The 23,235-nt window shown below is 40.6% G+C and overlaps 2 protein-coding genes and 1 pseudogene across 7 annotated transcripts in view; 2 read left to right on the top strand and 1 right to left on the bottom strand.

The window, feature by feature from the left end:
- The first annotated feature begins 1,966 nt into the window (after nt 1–1,966).
- Nucleotides 1,967–10,724, top strand: TEFM (transcription elongation factor, mitochondrial). The gene is made up of 4 exons (XM_012449273.3): nt 1,967–2,047; nt 3,456–3,919; nt 9,079–9,231; nt 10,109–10,724. Exons 1-4 carry the CDS (start codon nt 1,981–1,983, stop codon nt 10,544–10,546), a joined length of 1,122 nt encoding a protein of 373 aa, XP_012304696.1. The 5' UTR covers nt 1,967–1,980; the 3' UTR covers nt 10,547–10,724.
- On the top strand, nt 3,926–5,540 carry LOC110568059 (ADP-ribosylation factor 4-like; annotated as a pseudogene).
- Nucleotides 10,422–23,235, bottom strand: part of ATAD5 (ATPase family AAA domain containing 5) — a 69,637-nt gene continuing 56,823 nt past the window's right edge. For 4 of the 6 annotated variants that reach the window (XM_064367673.1, XM_064367674.1, XM_021669762.2 and 1 more), the window contains exons 19-23: nt 21,814–21,994; nt 17,146–17,327; nt 15,503–16,338; nt 14,922–15,080; nt 10,422–14,809 (exon numbers count right to left, since the gene is read on the bottom strand). In XM_064367673.1, the coding sequence (XP_064223743.1) occupies nt 14,731–14,809; nt 14,922–15,080; nt 15,503–16,338; nt 17,146–17,327; nt 21,814–21,994 (1,437 nt within the window). In that variant the 3' untranslated portion in view covers nt 10,422–14,730. Of the gene's footprint in view, nt 14,810–14,921; nt 15,081–15,502; nt 16,339–17,066; nt 17,328–21,778; nt 21,995–23,235 lie in introns of those variants that run through there. The other 2 variants (XM_064367675.1, XM_064367676.1) reach the window with 2 other exon arrangements.

Below are 23,235 nucleotides of genomic sequence, written 5' to 3'. Positions count from 1 at the left end.
GTTCCTTCAAAGGCTCTGGGGGGACCCTGGTCCATGCCTCTCTCCTAGCTTCTTGTGACTGCTGGCAACCCTTGGCCTTCCTTGGCTTGCATCATTCCAATCCCTGCTTCCATCTTCTCATAAGAACAACAGTCATATTGAATTAGTCTCTGCCCCAGTCCAGTGTGACTTCATTTTAATTAGTTACATCTATAATGACCTTATATGGAAATAATAAGGTACTGGGGGTTAGGACTTCAACAAATCTTTTTTGAGGGATGCAATACAATCATAACATCTCATTAGGTTGAATAAGCCCTACAGTTGAGGAAATTACTTCCTCTTGGTTTGGAGGATCTTGCACAAAAAGTTGATGTTATTTCTTGTTAGATTCCTAAGTTCCCCAGAAACTGCCAAGGTTCCTAGACTTCCTATGAACACTATTTATTTTATTTTTTTTTTTTTTTGAGATAAGGTCTAGCTCTGTGCCCCAGGCTGGAGTGCAGTGGCATGATCTCCACTCACTGCAACCTCTACCTCCTGGACACTCAGGTGATTCTCCCACCTCAGCCTCTTGAGTAGCTGGGACGACAGGTGTGCAACACTACACCCGGCTAATTTTTTAGCCATGTTGGCCAGGGTGGTCTGGAACTCGTGAGCTCAAGCTATCCGCCCCCTTGGCTTCCCAAAGTGGTGGGATTACAGCAGGAGCCACTGCTCCCGACCAGAACTTATTAATACTTATGATTCCCCTACAGCTCCATTGCCCTCCAGACATGAACAATCAACCCATTGCTGCCTCAAAAAACATAAACTCATCACCTTTCTCTCCCTCCTTAACTGGATCCCCATCTTCCAGAAAGAATCCTTTTCTTTCCACTCTCCTTACATCTCCCAACTTCAATTCCTTATGGTTGGCCGGGCGTGGTGGCTCACGCCTGTAATCTCAGGACTTTGGGAGGCCGAGGCGGGCGGATCACCCGAGGTCAGGAGTTCGAGACCAGTCTGGCCAACATGGTGAAACACCGTCTCTACTAAACATACAAAAATTAGCCGGGCATGGTGGCGCGCGCCTGTAATCCCAGCTACTCAGGAGGCTGAGGCAGGAGAATCGCTTGAAATCGGGAGACCGAGGTTACAATGAGCCGAGATCGCACCACTGCACTCCAGCCTGGGCAAAATGCACTCGCTTCGCGACTTCTCTTTGCTCCCAGGTTCGTCACCTCCAATCCAGCCTCACGTTCGCTATACACTATATGGCCAATTTTATAGAAACACATCTCCAGTCTGACTCTGCAAATTATATAGCTGAGGGACTTCGGGCTTCCTACCTGGTGCAGCTATTCAACGGCCCCACCCAGCATTCAAGGGATCAACTAAATTTGGCGCCAGATTCATCTCCCTTTATCCCTTCTAAGTGGAATACCGCTCCAGCGCCAAAGCCCTCTCCTCCTCCCTCGCCCTTTCCTAATAGCTTGCCTGCCTTGTTCACCAGCTGAGCTCTTGAAACACTTCGCATTTCTCCCCGTTATTCCAGTCTATCTGGTGAAACGGTTGAGTACCTTGTCAACGCTGTCCCCACCAGATCCCGCTCCCGGCGCCCCAGGCTGGGCTCCAACAGGAGCTCCTCAATCTAAGTGTCTTGGAGAAACCTAGGGAGTCTCTACGAAGGAGTACGAAGAAGGGACCGTGCCCACTACAGACTAAAACTGGCCTCTGAATCGCGTTCCTGGAAATTCGGCCCAGTGGCTCCCAGGAGTCGGTAGGGGCAAGAACGTTTCCCCGGTGCAGTGGAAGAAGTCTGCGGGCCAGCCAGGGGCTCCGGATCCGGGGACAAGGCCTCCGGTGGGGCCTGCCGGAAGCCCACAGCCCAGACGCGGCCGACCCACTGCTTGGCGGGACACTCCTCGGGCCTTGCCCCAGAACGCCGCTTTGACACGAACTTTTTCGCCGAGTGCAGGCCGGGCGCTTTTGGGCGCAGCACGCAGGAACCGGAAGTCAATGGAGGAAGACCGGACCTACCGATTCAGTTTGGAGATGGTAGTCCGTAGCCTCTTCCTGGAGGGAGGTAGGTAGGGTGCTTGGAACACTGGGTTAATTAAGTGTTTGTCATTAGCCTCTGACCCTAGAGGCTAATGAAATACCACTGGAGGTATTCTGGAGGAAGCTGGAGTGTTTCCTTCATGTCCCTCATGTCCTAGAGTGTTTCCTTCCCCATGTCCCATGTTCAGGTCCCTCTCCTGGAGCCCCAGCCTAGCTGACGGGGCGGTTTTCGGAACATTTGTGCTTCCCTGACCTCGGGGTTCACAGGTAGCTCCTCGAAGTGGGCGGATGGTTCAGATTCTCACAGCTACTTGCTTATCTCTGGCCGCATTACTTTCCTGTGGCTGCGATGTTAGAGTGACTTCCCACCGGTTTTACAAAGTTATTCATTGTATGGTGTTTTGTTTGTTTGTTTTGTTTTGTTTTTAAAATAGAGACGGAGGTTTCACCATGTTGGCCAGGCTGGTCTCGCACTCCTGATCTCAGGTCCTCCGCCCAGGCTGGCCTCCCAAAATGCTGGGATTACAGGCGTGATCCACTGCGCCTGGCCTGTATGGTGTTTCATATGCTTGCAAAAACGTCATGATAGAAATCTTGAAGTGTACGGAAGAATATAAAACTGCCTTTAAATTTACCACTTAGCTGAAATATTTATTAAAAACGTATGAAATTTAATTTTACTTGATTCCACCAGATGAGATACTAGTGAAAATGGAAGTGAAGACAAACCTTAACAGAAGTGAAGACAAACCTTAACAGGAAATACTACTTACCAAAAGATCGCTCTACATTAAAAATATCAAAAACGTTAAGCAGTTGAAATAATTATTTCGGTGAGGTGGCTCTCGCCCGTAATCCCAGAACTTTGGGAGGCCTAGGTGGGTGGATCATGAGATCAGGAGTTCAAGACCAGCCTGGCCAATATGGTAAAACGCTGTTTCTACTAAAAATACAAAAAAATTAGCTGGGTGTGGTGGCGCATGCCTGTAGTCCCAGCTGCTCAGGAGGCTGAGGCAGGAGAATTGCTTGAACTCGGGAGGCAGAGGTTACAGTGAGCCGAGATCGTGCCACCGCACTCCAGCCTGGGCAACAGAGCAAGACTCCGTCTCAAAAACAAATATTTCAACTAGTTGCTTCCTGATGAGTGCAAAACAACAATTTTCTAGGCAGTAAAAGTTAGGTCTGATCCATAAAAATCAGAAGACATTTCTCCTGACTTGAAAACGAAAGCCGTATTTAAAACTCTATAATTTTAGTTTAAAAACGAATCCTCTTTTAAAGATTATTCTCCAGGACAATTTAATATTGTCCTCTAGTAGTTCTTAAATTCCAGGAAAGTATTTGTGACTTTGCAAAGCATCTAGTCAAGTTTGCAACTAACACTAAAGGAAGTAGGACATCCCATCTTATATTTTACTAAATTTTCCTTTTAGGGAGGTGGAGATGCTTTCTGGCCCCATCGAGGTCATCCCTGTCCCAGGCCTTACATAATTCCTGCTGTCGGAAAAAATCCACTACACCTAAGAAAATTATTTCTGATGTTACTTTTTGTGATGAAAGTGCAAAAGAGCCTGAAAATGCAGTTGACAAGCGCTTCTCTTCAGAACAGCAGGCTTCCATCTTGCATGTGTTGAATACAGCATCTACGGAAGAACTTGAAGCTTTCAGATTGCTTCGTGGAAGAAGGTCTATCAATATCATAAAGCACAGACAAAACTTTGGGCCATTTCAGAATTTGGAGAGTTTAATGAATGTGCCCTTGTTTCAGTATAAAAGTACAGTTCAAGTTTGTAACTCCATACTTTGTTCAAAGACTGGAGGGGATAAAAGAAAGTTACCAGAAAACCGGTTCTTGAGAAAACTCCTCAAACCAGACATACAAAGAGAAAGACTTAAGGTATATTCTTCATGTCTGCTATACTGCCTAATATTTGAGAACCCACTCTTCTGGGCATTGGGAAGGTTCTTCAGGTTTAGTTGACAAGTATATGATTACTACCAAATAGTGAGATGTACAGATAGTGAATTGGCAGTTGAGAGGAGAGAAAACAGTGGGCTGTGACTGTTGTGGGAAGTTTACTAGAATAACTCAATTTGGACCTTAAAGGAGAGATCCTTTGGCTGGAAGAGGAGGTCATTCTAGGTAGAAAGAACAGTTGATGTTGAGAAGTAGGTCTATGCAAGGCTTATTTAAGAGGAGTGTCATAGAGATACTAGGTTGTGTCTAAAGGTGATGTTAGGATTAATGAGAAATTAAGGAGCCAAGATGGGTTATGGCCAGGGAGTGACTTTAGAACATTATACCAGTCTTTCTGGCAGGATTTAAAATTATTTTATTTTCCTTTCCTCCTTTAAAAAGGATTCTATCTTGAATCACACGTCTATAGGTAAGATTAAAAAAAGCAAAACATTCTAGGGCTGGGCTCACCCCTGTAATCCTAGCACTTTGGGAGGCCGAGGCAGGCAGATCACGAGGTCAAGAGATTTAGAACATCCTGGCCAACAGGGTGAAACCCATCTCTACAAAAAATACAAAAATTACCAGAAGCGCAGGGGGATGGGGCAGCGGTGACGCGATTCTGTCCGCGTTGGAGGGGCCGGGCCGCGGCTGAAGTTGCCGCGGCCGCCGCGTGATGTGGCACAGTCAAAGCCTAAAGGCTAGAGCTAGAGCTGCCGCGCCAGTCGCCTAGCAGGTCCTCTACCGGCTAATTCCTGTCCCAGAGCTTCATCGGCACAGCGGCCAGCGAGACGTTCCAGCCTCCCTGTTTGTTCCTCCGCTTTCTCTTCCCTCTGGTTTAGTTTGCTGGGAGCGCGAAAGGAGAAAGCACGGGGCCGCCCCAAACCCCTTTTGCTTCTGCCCATCGCAAGTGCCACTACCGCCATGGGCCTCACTATCTCCTCCCTTTTCTCCTGCCTCTTTGGCAAGAAGCAGATGCGCATTTTGATGGTTGGATTGGATGCTGCTGGCAAGACAACCATTCTGTATAAACTGAAGTTAGGGGAGATAGTCACCACCATTCCTACCATTAGTTTTAACGTGGAAACAGTAGAATATAAGAACATTTGTTTCACAGTATGGGACGTTGGTGGTCAGGATAGAATTAGGTCTCTCTGGAAGCATTACTTCCAGAATACCCAGGGTCTTATTTTTGTGGTAGATAGCAATGATCGTGAAAGAATTCAGGAAGTAGCAGATGAGCTGCAGAAAATGCTTCTGGTAGATCAGTTGAGATGCAGTGCTGCTGCTTTTTGCAAACAAACAGGATTTGCCAAATGCTATGGCCATCAGTGAAATGACAGATAAACTAGGTCTTCAGTCTCTTCGTAACAGAACGTGGTATGTTCAAGCCACTTGTGCAACACAAGGAACTGGTCTGTATGAAGGACTTGACTGGCTGTCAAATGAGCTTTCAAAATGTTAAATGAAACTGGATAACCAAGGACATGTTTGCTAAGATTGGTCTAGGCTTGTTACAACAAAATTAGTTTGTATCTTGGTTATTAAACAGTATCTGGGACTGGTTTGGGCAGAACTTATTTTGTTGCCAATTATTGTTTACCAAGTATAATGTTGCTATTTAGCAATGTTATTGGTTTTAAAAAAATTCTCCTTGGGGAAAAGGTATCCTCTTTTAATTTTACTTCCCATAAGCCTAAATGCCTGGACATAGCTATTGTGAAACCTTTAAATAAATCTGTTTTGAGTGTTTTTTGAGCCCCAGACAAATAATGTTTTAAAGTTACCCCCTTGCTACTTTAGTGACACCTTTATCATCCCTGAGACAGTCTGCTAATTTAAAAATGTAGCATTCCATTTGTATTTATTTCTCTCCCTTGCCAAAAAAGATTTTCTACTACTGCTTGTATCAGCCAGGGAAAGATCCAAAACACTATTCAGCTCTCTTGCACTGAGGAAATTTTTTCCCCCTGCATTGACTCCTGGCCTACATCAACCAAACTTACCTTGGTGTGGTTTGGATTTGATAGCTAATTAGTTCTGTGCTGGTTGCAAAGAATTGATATTTAGATGGTTTTTAATATTCAGCAGATTGTCTTCCTATATATCATGTCTTTTTTATGTTGCATGTTGCTTTTGTTATCAGCCTGATTTTTTGCTCAGTATATGATAGTTCTGCTGATGTTTTATTATTGGGCAGACATATCTTCATTAAGAGTTTTTGGAAAACTCGTCAAATTCAATGAATACATTTTCTTCATAACCCATTTGGAATTATTCCTAATAAAATGATAAAATACATAAAAAAATATATATAAAAATTAGCTGGGCGTGGTGGTGTGCGCCTGTAGTCTCAGCTACTCAGGAGGCTGAGGCAGGAGAATCACTTGAACCCAGGAGACGGAGGTTGCAGTGAGCTGAGATCGTGCCACAGCACTCCAGCCTGGGTAACAGAGTGAGACTCAGTCTCAAAAAAAAGAAAAAAAGAGGCTGGGCACGGTGGCTCACGCCTATAATCCCAGCACTTTGGGAGGCCAAGGTGGGTGGATCATGAGGTCAAGAGATCGAGACCATCCTGGTCAACAAGACCCTGTCTCTAGTAAAAATACAAAAATTAGCTGGGCGTGGTGGTGTGCGCCTGTAGTCTCAGCTACTCAGGAGGCTGAGGCAGGAGAATCACTTGAACCCAGGAGACGGAGGTTGCAGTGAGCTGAGATCGTGCCACAGCACTCCAGCCTGGGTAACAGAGTGAGACTCAGTCTCAAAAAAAAGAAAAAAAGAGGCTGGGCACGGTGGCTCACGCCTATAATCCCAGCACTTTGGGAGGCCAAGGTGGGTGGATCATGAGGTCAAGAGATCGAGACCATCCTGGTCAACAAGACCCTGTCTCTAGTAAAAATACAAAAATTAGCTGGGCATGGTGGTGTGTGCCTGTAGTCCCAGCTACTCAGGAGGCTGAGGCAGGAGAATTGCTTGAACCCAGGAGGCAGAGGTTGCGGTGAGCCAAGATCGCACCATTGCACTCCAGTCTAGGTAACAACAGCGAAACTCCGTCTCAGAAAAAAGAAAAAAGAAAAAGAAAAAGAAAAAGATATAACACATATACACAGAATATTGCACAGTTTCAGAGGACTGGCAGATTCAAGTCCACTCATGGACTTCAGGTAGAACTGCTGCAATTGATCTGGAACATATTTCAACCAAATTTTTCAGGGAGTATTCTCATCCAAATTCATGGCCAAAACTGTTTATACCCAGATTATAGTGGAGTTGCATCTTATTTAGTGGGCTAGATTCTAAAGTCAGTTTGTATGGAGACATAAGTCATGCAGTAAAATCCTTTAAGAAAAAATTGGTTGCTAATGCAGTATAGCTAATCTGGAGGAACAAAAAAAACTGGTTGCCCATGAAGTACTTACTGTGTGTAGTCTGGTTCAGTAATGCTTATGCACACTAAAGCTTGAGAGTCACGGAGCTAAAGAAAAGAACCAAAAGGAAGTCTGTATTTTGGGCATCTAAACTATTTTGTCATAAGGTATTTATCCAATCCTTAGCAATGAAAGGGAGATGGGTAGAGAACTAATTGTTCCTGTTTGTTTGCCTCAGTATCTATAGAACATAGTAGTTTGTAAATATATCTAAGTGAGCCATGTTGGAGAAAGGTGATATAGCATTGTACTCCATCGTCAGCCCAGATCTGATAGGGAGCAAAATCTATGTATTCAATTACTTATTATATATCTCCCTTTTGAAACCCTACAGGCAACCCAAACTTAATACATTAAAAACAAACCAAAACATTTCTTCCTGCCTTCTCTAGGTCACGTGACTCCTATCTTCATCATGATTAATGATGCCATTCAGTCACTGATATAAAACTGGAATTATCCTAGACTCCTCTTTCAACCTATGTATTAATTCTGCTCGCACTGTTTCTTTTCCTTCTGTCATTGTCTTCAATTCTTAATACTTTCTCATGTTTAACAGGTACCTAACACAGATCCCTACCGTTAGTCTAGTTCCCTCCAGCCCATCTTTTACACCATCAGTGATTTTTCCGAAATGTTAATCTTATGTTATTCCTTAAAATTCTGAGGTTTTTTAGTGGCACCTGTAGCCCTCAGGATAAAGCAAGTTACTTACCTTTACAGACACCTGCCTAGTCCTCTGCCCTTTTCCCAGTCTTTATTCCACTGCCATAGTGTGAGATGTCAAGCAGCCTATCTTTCCAGACATCTGGGTGAAATAACTTCCCGTTTACTGTCTCATTCTCCTAGTCCTCCAGTAAACCTTCCCTAATTCCCCTCTCTACAAGTTTTATGGTGGCATTTCTTATAATGTACAGTTACGTTTGTTGTTTCCTTGTATCTAGTACAAACCCTGGCTACACTTGAGTATTTGAATGCCTACTTTGGGCTAGGTGCTGAGAATGAGTATAGGTTCTTTATCTATAAACTGCTGCTGGTTACCTTTTAATAATAATTACTCCTTAATGGCTCATGCCTGAAATCCCACCACTATGGGAGGCCAAGGCAGGCGGATCACTTGAGGTCAGAAGTTCGAGACCAGCCTGCCAACATGGTGAAGCCCCGTCTCTACTAAATATACAAATATTAGCTGGACGTGGTGGCGAGTGCTTATAATCCCAGCTACTCCGGAGGCTCAGGCAGAAGGATCATTTGAATCTGGGAAGTGGATGTTACAGTGAGCCGAGATTGTGCCACTACACTCCAGCCTGGGTGACAGAGTGAGACTCCATCTTGAACAGAATAATAATAATAATTACTCCTGCATTTCTTTTTTTATTATTTTTTATTAAAAAAAAATTTTTTTTTTTTTGTTTAAAGACAGGGTTTCACCATGTTGGTCAGGCTGGTCTTGAACTCCCGACCTCAGGTGATCTGCCTGCCTTGGCCTCCAAAGTGCTTGGATTACAGGCGTGAGCCACCGTGCCTGGCCACTCCTGCATCTCTTTAATATTCTCAATTAATAGACTATAAATAAGTATATATTACAAAAATTAGTCATTCTGAATTTGTAGATTAAGTTTTTATCTGTAAAATCTTTACACTTCTAATTATACCAGTCTTTTCTTTTAGGCAGCTAATAGTATCGTATCTGTTGTTTTTGGTACTCGAAGAATTGCCTGGGCTCACCTTGATCGTAAATTGACAGTGCTGGACTGGCAGCAAAGTGATCGTTGGAGATTAATGAAGGAAACTACATATTCATCATCCGTCTATTTAGAAGAGGTAAGGCAGTTGCACCTCCGGATTCCTACCTGCTAGAGCTCCTTGTGTAGTTTAATCTTCTGGTCCCAAAAGGAATGTAATAAAACAGTAAAGATGGGTTTTCTTCTGTTCCTATTATGTTTTCTGTCACCTTTGATTTTTAAAAATTCAAGCTTTAGTTAGTTCAAGAAACGCCTTATGCTTGAAGCCAGGAGGCGGAGGTTGCAGTGAGCCGAGATCACGCCACTGCACTCCAGCCTGGTGCCTGGTCAAAGAGTGAGACTATGTCTCAAAAAAAAAAAAAAAGAGAGAGAAAGAAATGCCTTATGTATCAAAGGCAGACACTGAGAAAATCAATGGTATTCCATTCTAAATGTTATAGAACATTGTCTTTTATTTATAAAGCTTATTTCTTAAAATGACATCACATTGTCTCATTTGAGTTTTCAAAACCTTGTGAAATGGGCAGGAATGATCACCTGGATTATACATATAAAATCTGTGGTTTAGTCGAGCATTGGATGTGATTAGTCAGTTGCAGAGGTGATTGATTCCTGCCTAGTTATTCTAACCCTATGCTCTATCCCAGAAAATTTTTGTAGGTTAATAAAACAGTTAAGTTGTCTAATCTTAAAGCCAATACAGATTTTAGAAATTATGATGTCCATTGTACAGATCAAGAAACTGGTACTTAGGAGGACTAAACAGTTTAGCTTAGCTATTGTTCTGACAGAACCATGAACAGAACCAGACTGCTCATAAATGCCTTTTCAATCATTTCAAAATTGTCAATAGCAATATAGTACAAGTTAACTAAGAGGGACAGAGAGGGGTCCAAACATAAAATGTAATGAATTATTTCTGCTCCTTTATTTTGTCTTTTTTTTTTTTTTTAAAGATTTCTTCAATCATTTCAAAGATGCCTAAAGCAGATTTCTATGTTCTGGAAAAAAGAGCACTTTCCATTCAGAACTCATCTCTGTTTCCTATACTGTTACATTTTCAAATCGTGGAAGCCATGCTGTATGCCTTATTAAATAAAACTTTTGCCCAGGATGGGCAGCACCAGGTGCTGAGCATGAATCGAAACGCAGTGGGGAAGCATTTTGAACTGATGATTGGTGACTTCAGGACTAGTGGAAAAGAACTAGTGAAGCAGTTCCTCTCCGATTCTGTACTGAAGGCGGATCCTCGGGTGTTCTTCCCATCAGATAAAATAGTCCACTACAGACAGATGTTTTTATCTAGTGAACCACGAAGAGTAGAAGAGCTTTATGATTCATTATTACAAGCTGTTGCCTTCTATGAATTAGCAGTGTTTGACTCTGAGCCTTAGAATTCTGAGGTTAATGTGCTAGTCATATTAATGTATAATTTTAGCTCTAATGTAAAACCAACTGTTTTGAACATCCACGTTCCTGGAAAAGAACATATTTTGAGCGTATTTTATGATTTTCGGCTACTAAATGGTCTACACAATAAGCCAAGACCAAATCAATAAACATTTTATGAGATTCTGTGCCTTTCAGGTTTGTGTGTTAAAAAGTAAGGTAGGGCTGGGCGCAGTGGCTTATGCCTATAATCCCAGCACTCTGGGAGGCTGAGGCAGGATCGCTTGTGCCCAGGAGCTCGAGAGCAGCCTGGGCAACACAGCAAGACCACATAATATTTTTAAATTTTTCATTAAAAAAATAAACAGTAAGATGCCAAATAGTCAAAACAAGAAACAAACATATCTCCCTTTAAAGGCAACTACTATCTATACTAAGCATTTGCATGATCATATTGTTAAAATAGAGAATAATGATTTTCCTAGGTGGTGCTTATTATGAAAATAAAGATAACTGATAACACAGCTTATAGAATCCTCCTCTCATTGTCTAAGTAGAATGTGGTTTGCCACACTGCCTCCAAAAGCTGATTTTCTTTTTTTGAGACAGGGTCTCACTCTCGCTGAAGCTAGAGTGCAGTGATACAATCACAGTTCACTGCAGCACCTCCTGGGCTCAAGCAATCCTCCTGCCTCTATCTCTTGAACAGCTAGGACTACAGGCACATGTCACCATACCCAGCTAATTTATTTTTTGTAAAGATAGGGGATCTCACCTTGTTGCCCAGGCTGGGCTCAAATTCCTGGCCTTAAGCAATCCTCCTGCCTCAGCCTCCAAAAGTATCGGGATTACTGGTGTGAGCCACCATACCCAGCCCCAAAAGGTGACTTTCATCAGCTCAAATCTATTAGCCAAAAACAAACAAGTTTTGTCTAATAGGCTCTTTTCTTTTTTCTTGAGACCTAGTCTCACTCTGTTGCCCAGGCTGAAGTGCAGTGATGTAATCTCGGCTCACTGCAACCTCTGCCTACCAGATTCAAGCGATTCTTCTGCCTCAGGTGTGCGCCACCACACCTGCCTAATTTTTCTATTTTTAGTAGAGATGGGGTTTCACCAGTGGCCAAGCTAGTCTCAAACTCCTGACTTCACAATCCTCCTGCCTTGGCCTCCCAACGTGCTGGGATTATAGGTGTGAGCCACCACACCTGGCAGGCTCATTTTTTAACTTTGTAATATTTTAACTTGACAGACCATCTATTGATGTCCATTTTACCACTGTCTACCTTAGTTGAGGCTCTCAATGTATCTTCTTTATGAACCTAAGCCTCTTGAGTCTCTTTTTTTTAAGACGGAGTCTCGCTCTGTCACCAGGCTGGAGTGCAGTGGCACAACCTAGACTCACTGCAGCCTCCGCCTCCCAGGTTCAAATGATTCTCCTGCCTCAGCCTCCCAAGTCACTGGGACTACAAGTATGTACCACCACGCCCAGCTAATTTTTGTATTTTTAGTAGAGACGGGGTTTTACCATGTTGGCCAGGATACTCTCTATCTCTTGACCTTGTGATCCATCCGCCTGGGACTCCCAAAGTGCTGGGATTACAGGTGTGAGCCACCATAAGTCTCTTTGGTGTCAAATTATTAAATCTCAGAGGTATCTGCCTGTGGTGCCAGCTACTTAGGAGGCTGAAGGGGGAGGATCACTTGAGCCCAGGAGTTTGAAGTCAGCCTGGGCAACATAGCAAGGCCCCATCTCTTACCCAAAAAAAAAAAAAAGTATTAAATATTTTCTATAACATGAACATTTTCCATAATCCAAAAGTGAAATATACTTGTTCAAAAATATTTCAAATAATCTGAAACATAAAGCAAAAAGTGGAAGTCCTCCTTTCTCTAGCACCTCCAACTCCCTAGAGTTGGTATACACTCTAGACCTGTTGGCATGCACAAATAAAGTCTCTCTACATTTACATAGGTCATTGTGTACCTGAACATATCCACTTTGGAAATGCAGATACCTCAAACTATGCATGTCCAAAAAGCAAATCATTCTCTTTCCATCCAAACCATCTCCTTTGCCATTGTTTTCTATTTTGATAAATAGTTTCTCAAACTACCTAGTTGTTCATAACAAACATGGCATTATCATAAAAGTGAATCTAAATCTTACAGGAATTTACCATCATTAAGAATGAAAAGGCTGGGTGCAGTGGCTCCCACCCATAATCCCAATGCTTTGGGAGGCCAAGGAAGGAGCATCACTTGAGCTCAGGAGTTTGAAGCTATGGTGAACTATGATTGTGCCACTGTACTCCAGCCTGGGCAACAAGAGTGAGTGAGACCTCTTTAAAAAAAAAAAAAAAAAAAAAAAGATAAAGATTTTTTTCCCTGAATTATTATAAACCTAAAAATAAATAAAATACTAAATGTGTCCTTATAGGGAGGAAAACACTCCCATTAATTTTTTTTAAGAGGGAAAAAAATAGATAAGTATTTTTAAAAATACTTCAAGCTGGGCACAGTGGCTCACGCCTGTAATCCCAGCACTTTGGGAGGCTGAGGCGGGCAGATCACCTGATGTTGGGAGTTAAGACCAGCCTGACCAACATGGAGAAAACCTATCTCTCCTAAAAATACAAAAATTAGCCAGGCATCATGGTGCCTACCTGCCTGTAATCACAGCTACTCAGGAGGCTGAGGCAGGAGAATTGCTTGAACCCAGGAGGTGGGGGTTGCGGTGAGCCGAGATCGCACCATTGCACTTTAGCCTGGGCTCCATCTCAAAAAACAAAAAACAAAAAACTTCAGAAGATCTTAATTCTCTCTTCTGTATAGGGATGAAATCTTTAAGTTACATCCTGTATTCAAACCTATACAATGTACATATTTACCAAGATGATTACATCTGAACTTTTAAAAATATTTTATAAAGCCTTTAGCTTTAACTTTTAATTAGATCAATATACTAATTAATACAAGAAAAGGTAAACTGAACAAGTAAGAGGTAAAAACATCTATCTTCATACATATTTATAAACAGGTATGCATCTATACTCTTCAAAACTGTACAATATAGGCTGGGCACAGTGGCTCACGTCTGTAATCCCAGCACTTTGGGAGGCTGAGGCAGATTGATCACTTGAAGTCAGGAGTTCAAGACCAGCCTGGCCAACATAGTGAAACCCTATCTCTACTAAAAAAATATAAAAATTAGCTGGACATGGTGGTGTGTGCCTGTAATCCCAGCTACTCAGGAGGCTGAGGCAGGAGAATCACTTGAACCCAGGAAGTGGAGGTTGCAGTGAGCCGCTATCAGGCCACCGCACTCCAGCCTGGGTGACAGAGCAAGAGTTCTTCTCAAAAAACAAAAAACAACAATATTAAGATCCTTAACTTCTGTGTTAAAAATATAATGCACCAGATAATGTTTTTGTTTTACTTTTTTTTTTTTTTTTTTTTTAAAAGTCAGTCAAATTTAGCAGTGGGGGTTGTATACCAACTTTAGTGACACTAATGTTAGTAAGTTCTGATAACCCACTACCATTGGACCAGCCAAGATAATGTATCTGGCTGGGCGTGGTGGCTCACGCCTGTAATTCCAGCACTTTGGGAGGCCGAGGCGGGTGGATCACGAGGTCAAGAGATCAAGACCATCCTGGTCAACATGGTGAAACCCCGTCTCTACTAAAAATACAAAAAATTAGCTGGGCATGGTGGCGCGTGCCTGAGAGGCTGAGGCAGGAGAATTGCCTGAACCCAGGAGGTGGAGGTTGCGGTGAGCCGAGATCGCGCCATTGCACTCTAGCCTGGGTAATAAGAGCAAAACTCCGTCTCAAAAAGAAAAAAAAAAAAAAGATAATGTATCTGAATATTAAACTAATATATAATATAAACACTTGAAATAGAGTTCATCTTAATGAACTCTACCTTTCAGAAACAGTTCGCTCACATACAAAAAATACTCCAACAAAGCTAAGTCAGATAATACAAAAATTCAGAAAAAAATATTACCACAATCATATATACAATTTGTAACTCAAATATTTTAAATATTTGCACACCAATAAAAAAATATACAAATTGTTTAAAATGTACATTGAGAAATAAACTTTTCCATGAAGATCCACATAATATAAAAATGTATCTTAAGAACCACATAATAATCTATACAAAGCATTGTTAGTATGGAACATTAAGGGAAGTCAGCTGCCAAAGTAGTCACAGTCTCTTTGGGAATGTCAAGATGAATTCCTTCAAAATAGTGCAGGAATCTGTCAAAATTACAAAGAAAAATACAATTTAATATTAATATTTTCATCTTATGAAAATATGTATTAATCTTAAAAAAGCTATCTAAAATGTTGTTTTTAATAGAGCCTTTACCTTCTTTTACTTTTTCCTTGTTCTTTTAGCTTCTCAGTCTTACAGATGTTTCGAAGGGTTGGCAGGTATTCAATTATACTAGCTTGTCTATTACCCACATAGAGAAGAGATCGACTAGAAAATACACTTTTAATGACTGCTATCCTCTTCCAAGCATTGCTGTAAAAGTAATGCATTGCTTTTAATTTTTAATGCCCAATACAAATGCAGTAATCCTAAGCACAACCAGTTTAGTTTCCTTGCCTCTGGCCTAGACCAGATGACACTTCCAGATTAATTGCCTGTCAACACATCAATTACTCCCATACTGAAAAATCTCAGTAACTATCTGCTATCTATCACAGCAAGACCAAATTTCTTCCTGTGTCATTCAAGCGTTACCCAGATCCACCCCAATCACTCATTATTTCTCTTCCCAACAATCAACCTGGTCTCCTTAACTGTCTCATTAGAAGCTACATTATTAATGATAACGGCTTACCATAATCAATAGTACAGCATTTTTAAATTAAGAAAAAAATAATGATTTCTCCTTTACCATTTATTACTAAAGAATAAAAAGTAAAGGAAGTAAGACTTACTCTAAGTTGGCTGCTGACTGACTAAAGTATACATTATTGCGCTTTTGTGAAACATAAAAAGTAAGATCGTTGGTTGGATCTTTTCCCAATTTCTTGCAAGAATTCAAGGTTTCCAGTGCTTTTGAAATAGTAGAAGAACATTTAGTAAAGCTAAGAGCTTCTGCAGCTGCCTTTAATTCTCCAGAGCTTTGAGAAGTCCATCCATCATTACTCTCAAGACTAAACTCATCACAAAGTCCGCTTTTAACCTTTCCATTTGTCCAGCTAAAGTCATTTCTACCGTATTCCTTTTGTTCCCTTGCATCAGTTAAAAGGGCATCTAAGAAGGACATATTATCCATGAATTCAGAGAGAGAATTTAAACAATGAGAAACGAGGGGAGAACTTTTTTTTCCTGCAGGTGTTCTGGGAGGACAAGAAATAGATTTCTTTGTCTCTGGATTGCTTCCTTTGTCTCTGGCTTTGTTTTCTTCTGAATTTGAGGAAGACGACACAGGGGACAGGCTAATAAATTCATCAGGGAAGTCCAAGTCAGTGTCGAATAAGTCACTATCATCTAATGTTACCAATTTTTTCTTTTGTTTCTTTTTCTGTGACTTTTTCAATGGCTGTTCTCTTTCAGAATGTTTCCTACCAAGACATTTCATACTTTTTGTTGCTCCACTGGTATCCACAGTTACTGATGAGCCACAAAGGTTTTTCGTTTCTGGAATGGTGTCAACTGGTAATGGCAGAATAAACTCAAGATTATTATATAAAAAATCTATATTCCGCATTTGGAATTCAGTAAGAAGCTGGATGAGTTTATGCCATTCTTCCTTCGTTGTGATTTTGTGCTGAAAAAGAATTTTGAGTAAAGAAAGTTACAGCAGTACAGTGTTTGAACACTTTTCTACCCATATGAATACAGTGTTACGCCTATTCTAACTTCAGAGTACTGAGACACTACCCGTCATAATTTTATTTATCTATACTTAATACATCAAAATAGTACTATATATAGTAAGTCTAACAATTAAATTTAGACTGTTAATTTGGAGAATTCTCTATGTATTTAGTATATACTCCAATTATAATTAGAAGCTCATTTATGCTGGGCGCGATGGCTCATGGCTGTAATCCCAGCACTTTGGGAGGCCAAGGTGGGTGGATCATGAGGTTAGGAGTTCGGACTCATCCTGACCAAGATGGTGAAACCCCGTCTCTACTAAAAATACAGAAATTAGCCGGACGTGGTGGCAGGCACCTGTAATCCCAGCTACTTGGGAGGCTGAGGCAGAGAACTGCTTGAACCCGGGAGGCGGAGGTTGCAGTGAGCCAAGATGGCGCCGCTGCACTCCAGACTGGGCGACATAGCAAGACTCCGTTTCAAAAAAAAAAAAAAAAGCTCATTTATTTAAAACTACTTCTCTGAAATAGTCTATCTGAAAAATTTTCTAAATTCTATTCTAAATCCTATAATATGCAGTCAGAGCAATGCCTATGTACCATTTGTCAAAGTGGTAGAAAGCGTTAAAATCAGATTGCTTATACAAATTATAGGCATATTTAAGTTAAACTTGAGATTCAAAAGGTAGGAATCTAGTGTTGGGAATATGAAAAGGAATATAAATTCAACATTGCAAGATAGATGTTGAAAATACCTTTAAAAATGAAAATAAGTCTTCAGATGGGGAAAAAATGTTCCTAAGGCCAAACGAGGTCTCAGCACAGCCACTGTCACATTTTGGAAGGTCTGCACGTTTCCTTTTAGTATTTTTAGGGTGAATTTTATTATCAAGGCCATCTTCAGAGCAAACTAGTTGTACATTTCTGCTATTTCCTCCTACAAAATAAAAGAAAATCTTAGCTATATATATATTAAACAAATTGTATCAAACAATTATTTAAAGCCTGAGATCCTTTGACATCTTCTGGATCAATACCCCCATTTTGTTCTCCACATATGTGTTTAATTCATTCATTCATTCATTCGACAGAGTATAACTCTGTCACCCAAGCTGGAGTGCAGTGGTGGGATTTTCAGCTCACTGCAACCTCCACATACTGGGTTCAAGCAATTTTCCTGCGTTAGCCTCCCAAGTAGCTGGATTACAGGTACGCGCCACCACACCTTTTTGTATTTTTAGTAGAGACAGGGTTTCACCATGTTGGCCAGGTTGGTCTTGAACTCCTGACCTCAAGTGAGGACAAGGCGAGCAGGTCACTTGAGGTCGAGTTTCAGACCAGCCTAGCCAAGGTGGTAAAACCTCGTCTCTACTCAAAATACAAAAATTAGCCAGGTGTGGTGGCGCACACCTGTAGTCCCACCTACTAGGGAGGCTGAGGCTAGCGAATAGCTTGAACCTGGAAGGCGGAGGTTGCAGTGAGTTGAGATCATGCCACTGTACTCCAGCCTGGGCAACAGAGCGAGACTCTGACTGGGGTAAAAATAATAATGATAACTTCAGCTGGGCTCAATGGCTCACACCTATAATCCCAGCACTTTGGGAGGCCAAGGTGGGTGGATTACCTGAGGTCAGGATTTCAAGTCCAGCTTGGCCAACATGGCAAAACCCCATCTCTACTAAAAATACAAAAAATTAGCTGGGTGTGATTGTGCACGCCTGTAATCCCAGCTACTTGGGAGGCTGAGGCAGGAGAATCACTTGAACCCAGGAGGCAGAGGCTGCAGTGAGCCAAGATCACACCACTGTACTCTAGCCTGGGCAACAGAGCAAGGCTCCGTCTCAAAAAATAGTAATAATACTAATAATTTCAAAGTCCTAAATAAAAGATATTTCACCACTAAGGACGGAAGTGCAAATTCGAAATAAGATACTGTACATATTTCACTTTTTAAATTGGCAAAATTAAAAGAATGATAATCTAGTTCTGTCAGCAGTACAGATAAAAAACCATCATATAATATGCATGGGAGCATAAGTTGGTATAATTATTGTCAGAGGGCAGTCTGACAACTATCATAATGTAAAGTGTAGACAGCCTTTGTGACCCAGCAGTCATACTTCTAGAATTCTCTCCATCAGAATTACTGACATATTCAAGGATATATGTATAAAGATATTCACTGTATTTTAATCACAATTGAAGATAAGTTAAATGTCTATAAGTAATGGTTAATTAAATTATGTTACATCCATTCTATTCTATAGAAAAGCATGCAGCTGTGAAAAACAGTGGGATAGAACCGTATGTGCTGACAATAAACTTAAAAATAACTGTCTAACAACATATATAGTACTGGTTAATTTTGCTAAATAAGTATGTATCTGCATTTTATACGCATAAAGGTCTAACAGTGGCTACTTTTAAGAAGCAGGGGAATATTGTTTTACTTTATGTATCTGTGGTTTTTTTTAAAAAAAAGGCAGGAATGAAATGTATATAAAAAAAGACATTTTTAAGAAGAGAACCTATACTATACTTATTTTCTATCTTCTAAAGTTCTTGCTGTAACAATTTATATCCAGTGGTATATCAAAAAGTTATTAACTAATTTGTTACACCAGGATATTTTCCATGTGTTATGCATTATATTTACTTTTGAGAAATGGTTAAAGCTGTGAGCTTACACTAAATAGAATATATAGGAGTATCTACTTTGAAAAATAATAATATGAAGCTGGGTGAGGTGGCTCATGCCAGTAATCCCAGCACTTTGGGAGGCTGAAGTGGGTGGATCACTTGAGCCCAGAAGTTCAATACCAGGCTGGACAACATAGTGAGACCCCTGTCTCTACAAAAAATGCAAAAATTAGTCAGGCATAGTGGTGCATACCCTGTGGTCCCAACTATTCAGGTGGCTCGAGGATGGCTTGAGCCCAGGAGATTGAGGCTGCAGTGAGCCATGACTGCACCGCCAGTGCACTCCAGTTTGGGCAATAGAGTAAGACCCTGTCTCAAAAAAAAAAAAAAAAAAAAGAAGAAGAAGAATATGTTAAAGTGTTAAATTATTCAGGCCTTTGGTAACATGTCTTTAGGGAAAAAAAAATGTTAAATTAATTAAAGGGAAAAAACTGATAAGGAATTAATATTAGATAATTTCACCTTGGTTTCCTTGAAATATTTGCATATTTACCAGAGTAGGATCTGTAACTAGAGAACTGTGACTATGGTTCAGGCAAGGAACCATGTCTTCACCATGTAAACACAGGACCTGGCATGGAGAAGGTACTCAAAAAGTGTCTGTGACTTGAATAGGTAATAAATGATGACTGAAAAACTAAAATAAAGCATTTCTGAAATAAAAATTTTCCAGAAAAGATAGAATTTAAAGACTCCTGAAGCTAAAAGTGATTGTACATTATAGTCACATAAAAGGAATACTATATATATATATATACTCATGTAGAAAAATCAATGTTTTTAAGGCCGGGCGTGGTGGCTCACGCCTGTAATCCAAGCACTTTGGAGGCCAAGGCGGGCGGATCACCTGAGGTTGGGAGTTCAAGACCAGCCTGACCAACATGGTGAAACCCCATCTTTTAAAAATAAAAATTAAAAAAAAAAAAGAAAGAAAAATCAATGTTTTTAGTAAGTGAAAAAGTTGTTATAGTATTATTTGTTTATAAGAAACCATATGTTAATAAATGTGTAAGTAACAGTTTGAAAATTTAACAGTCTAATTTCTCGGGAGGAAGCTGGACACTGGCCTACTGAGGAGGCTAGGACACGAGGATCATTTGAGCCCAGGAGTTCAGGGCTATCCTGCACTATGATCCTGCCTGTGAACAGTCACTATACTCCAGGTTGGGCAATATATTGAGACCCCACCTCAAAGAAGAAAAAGAAAACTTTTGAAGAGGAAAGGGGAATAGGGTGGGAGTTTGTGTGTGTTTATTTTATGTATTTACTTATTTGAGGCAGAGTCTCGCTCTGTTGCCCAGGCTGGAGAGCAGTAGCACGATCTCGGCTCACTGTAGCCTCCATCTGCAGGGTTCAAGCAATTCTCCTGCTTCAGTCTCCTGAGTAGCTGGGACTACAGGTGTGTGCTGCCACACCCAGCTGATTTTTCTATTTTTACTAGAGACAGGGTTTCACCATGTTGTCCAGGATGGTCTTAAATCTCCTAACCTTGTGATCCGTCCACCTCGTCCTCCCAAAGTGCTGGAATTACAGGCGTGACCCACTGCACCTGGCCTGTATGTGTTTTTTTTAATTAAACAATGAGATCATCTTAAAAGCACAACTACAAAAGGAAAAGTAACTTACAGATTATCTAGTTCAAATCTCTCATTTTTGAGGTGAAGAAACAAGCTCAAAAAAGTAAAGTGAATTTTGGAGCTTACCTATTAATTGTGATCATGGTATCTCCCCTGCCAGGTAAGTATGCTTACCTATTAATTGTAAAGAGTAGCATAGCCAGGGAAAAAATCCAGCTTTCTAGGTCCAGTTTAATTCTATTTACTCACATTTGGTGTTTACAAATTTTTTTTTTTTTTAGTCAGAATCTCATTCTGTCACCCAGGCTGGAGTGCAGTGGCATGATCTTGGCTTACTGCAACCTCAATCTCCCAGGTTCTAGTGATCCTCCCATCTCCACCTCCTGAGTAGCTAGGACCATAGGCATGCATCACCATGTCCAGCTAATTTTTTGTAGAGATGGATTTTGCCATGTTGTCCAGGCTGGTCTCAAACCCCTGAGCTCAAGCGATCCATCCTACTTGGCCTCCCAAAGTGCTGGAATTAACAGTTGTGAGTCACTGTTCCAGGTCCAAACATTTTATGAACAAAGTTAACACATGCATATTTATTTTGAAGATTAACATAACAAGACAACATAACGTCTTAAAAGTTTTATAATCTTTGAACTATTCTAGTATAGCACAGAGTTTTTTAATTAAAAAAAAATTTTTTTTTAAGACATGGCTGTATTGTCTAGGCTGTAGTGCAGTGGTACAATCATAGCTCACTACAGCCTCAAACTCCTGGGATCATGTGATCCTCCTACATTAGCCTCCTAATACTCCTAATAATGAGTAGCCCACATTACAGGCGCACTCCACCATGCCTGGCTAAACAAAACAATTTTTTCTTGTAGAGATGGGGGTCTCACTTTCTTGCCCAGGCTGGTTTTGAACTCCTGGCTTCAAGTGATCCTCCCGCCTTGGCCTCCCATAAATTTTCATAAACACAGGGGTCTCACTATGTTGCACAGACTGATCTGGACCTCTTGGCCTCAAGAGATACTCCCACTTCACTCTCCCAAAGTGTTGGAATTACAGGCATGAGCCACTGCATCCAGTCATAGCACAGATTTTTTAAAAGGGTCCCATAATAGAAATTTATTTAATAAGAAATCAACTTACGATAAAGGGTTAATGGTCTTTCTTCTAAAAATCCGCCTCCACTTCTAATCCAGAAATGTAAGTAAAGGATACTTTTTCTGATATCACAATTATTTGCAGCTAACAAGGTTACAAAGTCTTTTACATCAGTTCTAAAATTCTCAGTTAAGCAAATCATTTGTAGGTAGCTGGCAACATTTAGCTTCAAAACAGAGAGAGAAATGTGGTTAACTGCTAAGTTTAAAGAAATACAGAAATAATACCTACAAATAGCATCTAAAGTGAGACAAATTTTGGTAAAATTCACATCTTAAATGCTCTTCTTGAGGATGAAACTGCTTTTAAAAATATAAGGGAATATACTGCTAAATTAAAAGCATTTACATATATTTCTTTTACTAACTGTATATTGTGCAAGACAGCAAGGAAAGTTTTTTTTTTTTTTTTGAAAGAAAGAAAGAGAAAGGGGGAGAGAGAACAGGAGTCTTGCTCTATTGCCCAGGCTGGAATGCAATCTAAAAACAGGTATCAAAAACCTCTTTTGTGCCGATAATTGTGCTTAACAGCGAAGACAGGAAGGAATAAGGGAAGAAAATAACAAACAAACAGCCAACCAATATTTCATTTAAGTCTGTGAAATGCTATGCAAATGCTGAAGACTGATTTACTTCCAATTATGTGGTCGCTTTCAAAATAGGTGTAATGTGATACTGAGAAAAATGTTCTGTGGACCTGGGGTGAAGAATTCTATAAATATTCACCGAGTTTACTTGTTCCAGGTCTGAGTTCAAATCATAGATGTCCCTGTTAATTTTCTATTTCGTTGATCTGTTGAATATTAACAATGTGGTGTCAAAGTCTCCCACTATTATTGTACAGGAGTCCAAGTCTCTTTATAAGTCATTAAGAACTTGTCTTATGTAACTGGGTATTCCTACATTGGGTGCATATATATTTATGATCATTGACTCCTGTTGTTGCATTGATCCTTTTACCATTATGTAATGTCCTTCTTTGTTTCTTTTAGTCTTTGTTACTATTAAAGTCTATTTTGTCAGAGATGAAAGTTACAACTCCTGTTTTTTGTTTTTTTTCTCTCCATTTGATTGATGAGTCTTCCACCAACCCTTTGTTTTGAATCTTTGTGTGTCCTTGCTTGTGAGATGGATCTGGATACAGTGTACCGATGGGTTTTGACTTTTTATTCAATCTGCCTGTCTGTGTCTTTGATTGGGGCATTTAATCCATTTAAATTTAGGATTAATCTTGATATTTGTGAGTTTAATATTGTCGTTTAATGCTAGCTGACTATTTTTCCCATTAGTTGATATAGATTCTTCATTATGGAGATACTCTTTACCTGTTGGTAAGTTTTTGGGATGACTGATACTGGTTGTTCCTTTCTGTGTGTAGTGCTTCTTTCAGAAGCTCTTGTAAAGCAGG

This window comes from Aotus nancymaae, unplaced genomic scaffold (assembly GCF_030222135.1).
Source record: "Aotus nancymaae isolate 86718 unplaced genomic scaffold, 86718_ANA_hifiasm-v0.15.2.pri h1tg000072l, whole genome shotgun sequence".
Lineage (NCBI taxonomy): Eukaryota > Metazoa > Chordata > Mammalia > Primates > Aotidae > Aotus > Aotus nancymaae.
This window is presented reverse-complemented; position numbering and strand designations above follow the sequence as displayed.

Bases quoted from the DNA above. Each gene is read 5' to 3' on its own strand.
- TEFM (XM_012449273.3), top strand. From the start codon at position 1,981: ATGGAGGAAGACCGGACCTACCGATTCAGTTTGGAGATGGTAGTCCGT. The intron at 2,048-3,455 runs GTAGGTAGGGTG...TTTTCCTTTTAG, and splicing joins TAGCCTCTTCCTGGAGGGAG to GGAGGTGGAGATGCTTTCTG. The intron at 9,232-10,108 runs GTAAGGCAGTTG...TTTTTTTTAAAG, and splicing joins CATCCGTCTATTTAGAAGAG to ATTTCTTCAATCATTTCAAA.